The following is a 6,061-nucleotide window of genomic DNA, read 5'->3' on the forward strand; positions in this document are numbered from 1 at the left end:
CTACCTTCAAGGAAACCCACAGAAAAAGCAATGGATTCCCTGGAGCTGGAGTTATGGGTGTGAGCTGCCTGAAACAGGCGTTAGCTGCCTGATGTGGGTACTGGAAACTGAATTCCAGTTCTCTAAAAGGAGCAGTTAGTGCTCTTAACCTGAGCACCCTCCAGCCTAGTGTACTCTTACAGTTCTTGGTACTTCTGCTGAACAGACTGCACTATCCTGCCTTGAATGAGTTTTGAAGTAGGCATATGTCATTAGGCTCTAGAAAGCCATCCCTAAGAACTTGACAGCCTCCTGAACTTAGAGTCTGATGCATTTGAATAGGATTTAAAAACCAAATTTGGGTATCTCCCCAGTTCTCATAATTATAGTAACAATACATACACACTTACAATACATATCGCTTTCAATGACAGCCCCCAGGGGACAGGCTTATCCGCTCTCAGGCTATACCCTGTCTGTCTGTAGTGTCGATGCCGGAAACAGGAGCAGCTCACAGTAGTACTGCTGTCTGCCTCACACTCACACCAAGGCCTAGAAATGGCCCCAGTCCCTTTCACATTGAGGCGTAGTGTTCACACAAAGGACATAGTATACTGGGTTTGCATGTGTATCTACTTACACAACCATTAGTAGATCAAAATAAATCATTTCTATCTTCTCAGAAGCAGCCTTTATGTGTAGAAAGACTGGAAGAGGTTCCAGGTGTCACAGCCACAGGAGCAGAGAGTGTGGCAGAAGCTGAGTGCTTTCATCTAGAAGCCTTGGCTAGAGGAGTCCTCCGGGAGTTGTCCCGACCCTGCTAGGTGCTAGGCACCAGTGTCCTCAGGTTGTGCAAAAATTTGACCTCCAGCCTCCCCCACCCCTGCTCCATCCTACAAACTATCCAAAGATGGAGAGATTGGAGTCTTGCCTTTCTGGATGACACAGTGTTGCTCTGGTCCAGCCAAAGACCTCTTCTATGGTATGAAGGTATCGCTCCAAACTTCATCTTTGATACTCCGACCCCAGAGCAGCAGGGTTGGGGCCTTTGGGTGGTGTTTGGCAGAGCCCTTGTGGACAGTCATAAACTAGTTCTTTTACAGGAGAGTCTGTGCTCTGCCACGGGGATGTGGAGCACACAGCATGGAGCACTCCTTCCTTAGGGAGGACGTTGCAAGCCCTAACCTGTAAGCTCCTTCATCTTAGGCTTCCAACTTCCAGAGGTATAAGGAATAAATCTCTGTTCAGTACAAAGTATCCATCTGTGGTCCTCTGAAGTAACAATGCAGCGTGGATGAAGCACCCTGACCAGCCTCACCTGGCAGAAGCTGCCTTGTGTTTTGAAGCAGGATTTTGATAAGTGATATTTTAAGCATAATCCTCCTGCCTGTGCCCGCATCACCCCAATTGCAGGCCTGTGCCACCACACCCGGTATTGTTACATCCTTTCTTAAATTGCTTTCATCTAGGGAAACGTAGCTCTACCCTTTCTGCCATGGCTTTACTCGCTACCTACCTGGTTAGGTCAGGCCTGCATTCATCTTCTGACTTACCATCTTGTCCTATCCCTGCTTCCTTGAGCTGAGGCCTTCACAGCTCCTGGTTGTGACTCTAGGAAGCCAGCACAGTGAGATGGGAGAAAGATCATAGGCCATTCCTCCTGGAAAGAAGTCCTTAGATACCCTGATTCAGGTGAGCGATCAAGGTGGGTTTCATAAGAAAGCGGGTCAGTTGCCTTTGAAAAATAATGACCGGTGAGGTCTGAGTCAGGAGAAGAAAGCTACAGTCTGGAAAATCCTTGTCGGAAAACCGGCCAAGACAGTGCCAAATGCCCTCCAGCTCACACCACAGAGAATGGCCATAGTCCACAACCACCAGAGAAGTTGGTAGCCTTCCTGCCCACAGGTCATGGTGTGGAGCTCAACAGTTCCATGGTTCTGTGAGGTCACTGAGAGAAAAGAATCAGGACTTGGGTCTGTCTCGAGCTGCTCCAAGTCCTCGCTCCTTTGGATTTTGGCAATTTTGGGATGAGGGGAGGTCAGCTGAGTGAGCACTAGGTCCAAGTTCAGTCTTCCCTCCGGCCACCGCAACCTCTTACCGTGAGTCACTTCCATCAAAGTAAACTGAGAGTCCTCTCTGAAGCTCCTCAGAGTGGAAGAACAACACTGAAAACAGCCTTTTGTTCTTCTGTTTCTAGAAAACATAAAGAACAAGAAATCTGCATTCAAACTAGGCTGAACAAAAATGTTTGTGCAAAGCGAGGCTGAGAAAATAGAGGAGAGTATAGCATCGAACAACATGGCCTTCGAGACCACTGCGATCACGTTCTTCATCATTCTGCTAGTCTGCTTCATTTGTATCCTCCTCTTACTGGCAATATTTCTATATAAATGGTACAAGTCCATGTTGATAATCAGAGTAGATCTCAAGGCACATAGCAAGCATATCTAGAAATAATATGAAATAACTTTAGCTAGCCGGTGGCACACACCTGTAAACAGAATTCTGGAGGATTAGTAATTCAAGGTCATTCTTTATTACACAGAAACTTTGAAATCAACCTAGGCTATGGGAGACTCTGTCTCAAAACCCCAATTGAAATAGAATAAGTAATATAGTAAGTATTCCATGTCAGAGTTTTAAAAGTGCCAGTTTCTTATTCAAAAGTGAAAGTCCCATACCATGGCTTAGAGCCTTTGTTTTTGAGACTTTGCTTGTTATTTTAGTTTCAGAGGTGACAACAGTGACGAGACAGTGAAGCCCCTCTGTACAGGTGAGAACGAAGGCGAAGACTGCTTAGCTAATGCAGAGATGAACAAACATGATCAAGACAAGTAAGTCTAGGGACTGGGGCGAGGGCTTGCTGCTGACATATGACACCCCAAGTTTGGGTCCCAGCACCTACATAGAAATGCAAGTATGGCTGGGCGGTGGTGGCGCACGCCTTTAATCCCAGCACTTGGGAGGCAGAGGCAGGCGGATTTCTGAGTTCGAGGCCAGCCTGGTCTACAGAGTGAGTTCCAGGACAGCCAGGACTACACAGAGAAACCCTGTCTCGAAAAACAAAAAAAACAAAAAACAAACAAACAAACAAAGAAATGCAAGTATCATAGCAACATCTTTAACATCAACTGGGGGCAAAGACAGACAGATCCTATCCCAGAGGAGCTGGTTTACTGACTGATCCCATCCCTCCCCCCCCCCCCCCAAAAAAAAAAAACCAAAATGAAGAAATGACATCCGGATGGCAACAACCTCTGATATACACACCCAGTCAGATAAGAGACTGTATATTCACATACCACACACACATAGTCACACAGTTACACACAGCCACACACATGTACACATACATACACAAACACAGTTATACATACACACAGTCACACATACATAGACATACACATACACACACACATACAGAGTTACACACATACATAGTCACACAATACACACATATACACACACAGACACACAGAGTTACACACAGTCACACACACACATATACACATACACGGACACACATTACACACAGTCACGCACACATATGCACATATACACATTACACATACACACACACACACACACACACATATATACATATTCAGACATACACACACAATGTCACACACACACAGTTACACATACAGACACACACACACCAACATAAAGTGATGTGGATGTCCTAGCCATTTTTGTGTGTGGTAATGTTGACTAAGATAATATGGATTTTTTTTTGTAAATTCTTGATGATTTCCCAGGGTCCTACTGCACTTAGTAAACATGGACCTGCCAGTGAGACCTAGCATTCTTGTGCAAAGGCGGAGTAAGGAAGAGATGGCCACATCCTTAGGAGACAACATCAAGGCAGAAGATTACAAAAACAGACAGAATGCTAGAGAAACCAGCCAGGAGGTGACATGTTCTCTCTCGGGGTTGCTTGGGGTGTAGGTTTGATGAGGAGGAGAGTCACCATGTGGGCGTAATTAGATAATAATGATTAGACGAGGCATTGTCAAGCGACAGGGTTTCCACTGTTAGCTTTCATTCTTACATCCCTGTTTGTCTTACTATTCCCCTTCATTGTTTTGCTCATATGCCTGAGATATTAGAGCCATAAAAGTCCCTACAAGGATCTTAACTTCTGTCCTGTGAAAACCTGAAATGAGGTGCAACCTTCCTAAGGCTCCTAAACAAGCATTGTGTCCTTGCTGCAGTCCTGGGGGCCTTTTACATCCCACACAAACACTTCTAGAATCATTGTGAGCTCCCGCCATGCCTCCAGAGCCTAAGACAGGAAGCTGGGCCATATTGCTCTCAGCTTTGACTCCATGCCTCAACTATGTTAGTCTGTATCAATGTAGGGAGCCAGGCATGGTGGATTATCACTGCTGAAAACTCTTTTACCATTTGAAAACTCTTTTTCTATTTCTTGTTCTCAATGCATATATTAACAATGCATTAAAACATGGGCTCCTTGCTGTCCATAGGTTGGTCATTTGTTTGTCCTGTTCTCTTTGCAGGGTGAGCTTGCTGAGAAAATACCCATACATGTCAACAGACCTTCAGTTGCCAGAAACCAAAAAAGACCTTTAAAAGGAGTGACATTTTCTAAGGAGGTGATTGTTGTGGATCTTGGAACCGAATACCCTACACCTCGGAGCTATGCTCGAGAACATAAGGAGAGGAAATGAACTGCAGACAAAGCTGTGGAAGAAGTATAACCTTTGACCAGCTTGGATCGACTGAGGGTGCTGGGTCAAGTCAAGGCAGCAGGAGGATGGGAAGAATAGAGACGGTATTCTACCTTCGTGGGAGAAGAGAACTGTGCAAAATTCTGTACGTAAAATACTGAGCTCAAATATAGTTTTTAACAAACAAATCTGAGTTTGGTAATTTGACTATAATAAATATCCTTAAATGTCTGTCAAGCACAACAGTGAGAATCACGTTTGTTCAGGTGCTTTACAAAGGCCACACTTCGGATTCTTAGACCAGAGGCGTTGATGGCCATGCCACAGCTGCTATCCTGGGAACCCTGAAATCTATGTCTGGGGTCCTCTGTGCGTTGTGTATAATTCAGAACCTTCCATGTACTGATTATTACTTTATAAAATTGACTCAAAAAAACAAACTACCACCAACAAAACCTACTGCTAAATTTGGCAAACTTTAGGATTAAACCATTCTTGATTTCTGTCACTTAAAATTCCTGTCAAAGGCAGGGACAGGGCTACACACCTGTAGTATCAGCTACTTGGGAGGCCAACTTCAGGAGATTGCTTCAGTCTATGTGAGACCAGTCTGGGCAATACAGCAAGACTTCATCTCTAATTAATGGTAAAAATGTGCCATTCAAATGTGGGGTATTCAGCAGAGAGCAGCGTGGCCACCTTCAGAGGATTGCAGGAAACATGAACAAATGTGATGGGCAGGGGGACATGTCTGTGTGGAAAGCTTTTTGGTTACAGCTGAGAGCTCCTGTCAGAGACTTGATGGGTAATTCGGAGATACTGAGCAGCCAGGCAACTGTCAGTGTCCTAGGTGAGGTAGAAGCATGGTGGTAGAATATGTTAAATTGGTCTGAGCTGAGAGAGATGTGCAGAAATACTCAGACTCTGTGTTCTCAAGAAGCATTTTCAAATTTTACCTAAAACCAACATTATACTTTTGACTTATGGTAAAATATACCTGATTGCTCCATGGTGGTAAATTCATTCACATTGGTACACGGTCATTTCCAGCCATTCACAGAAACCATCTGATAGAACTGGAACACTGAACCCCAGTGTTAGCTGCCAGCCCTACCTCCTGTCCCTGTTGCCAGAACTTTGTCCCTGTGAATCTGACTACTTCACGTGTGTTCCCTTTCAAGGCTGGCTTGTGTCATTTAGCAGTGTCCTCATGGGTGATGGGGGTGTCACCACCACTCCTGCCTGTACAGGAGTGACACTGCATTTGTACATACACCACGCTGAACTCACCCTCCATCTGTTGATGGACAGTTCTGTTGCTTCTGTCTTTGGACAACTGTAGTGATACTGTTAGGAATATTTACCATTTAAGGAAAAATCAGACTTAG

At 44.8% G+C, this 6,061-nt stretch overlaps 1 protein-coding gene across 2 annotated transcripts; it reads left to right on the plus strand.

Moving 5' to 3' along the window:
* The first annotated feature begins 1,535 nt into the window (after positions 1–1,535).
* Positions 1,536–4,851, plus strand: C7H2orf74 (chromosome 7 C2orf74 homolog). 2 transcript variants are annotated; one of them, XM_034509492.2, is made up of 5 exons: positions 1,948–2,078; positions 2,177–2,372; positions 2,706–2,813; positions 3,741–3,894; positions 4,503–4,851. In XM_034509492.2, exons 2-5 carry the CDS (start codon positions 2,224–2,226, stop codon positions 4,671–4,673), a joined length of 582 nt encoding a protein of 193 aa, XP_034365383.1. In that variant the 5' UTR covers positions 1,948–2,078; positions 2,177–2,223; the 3' UTR covers positions 4,674–4,851. The 2 variants fall into 2 exon arrangements, with proteins under 2 accessions (XP_076793841.1, XP_034365383.1); XM_076937726.1 differs by lacking the exons at positions 1,948–2,078; positions 2,177–2,372 and adding an exon at positions 1,536–1,671.
* The last annotated feature ends 1,210 nt before the right edge of the window (positions 4,852–6,061 follow it).

This window comes from Arvicanthis niloticus, chromosome 7 (assembly GCF_011762505.2).
Source record: "Arvicanthis niloticus isolate mArvNil1 chromosome 7, mArvNil1.pat.X, whole genome shotgun sequence".
Taxonomy (NCBI): Eukaryota; Metazoa; Chordata; class Mammalia; order Rodentia; family Muridae; genus Arvicanthis; species Arvicanthis niloticus.

What these genes read in the sequence shown, in the direction of transcription:
- C7H2orf74 (XM_034509492.2), top strand. Translation starts at nt 2,224, where the DNA reads ATGTTTGTGCAAAGCGAGGCTGAGAAAATAGAGGAGAGTATAGCATCG. An exon ending in GCAATATTTCTATATAAATG is followed by an intron (nt 2,373 to 2,705) that starts GTACAAGTCCAT and finishes TTGTTATTTTAG; the next exon opens with TTTCAGAGGTGACAACAGTG. An exon ending in AACAAACATGATCAAGACAA is followed by an intron (nt 2,814 to 3,740) that starts GTAAGTCTAGGG and finishes ATGATTTCCCAG; the next exon opens with GGTCCTACTGCACTTAGTAA.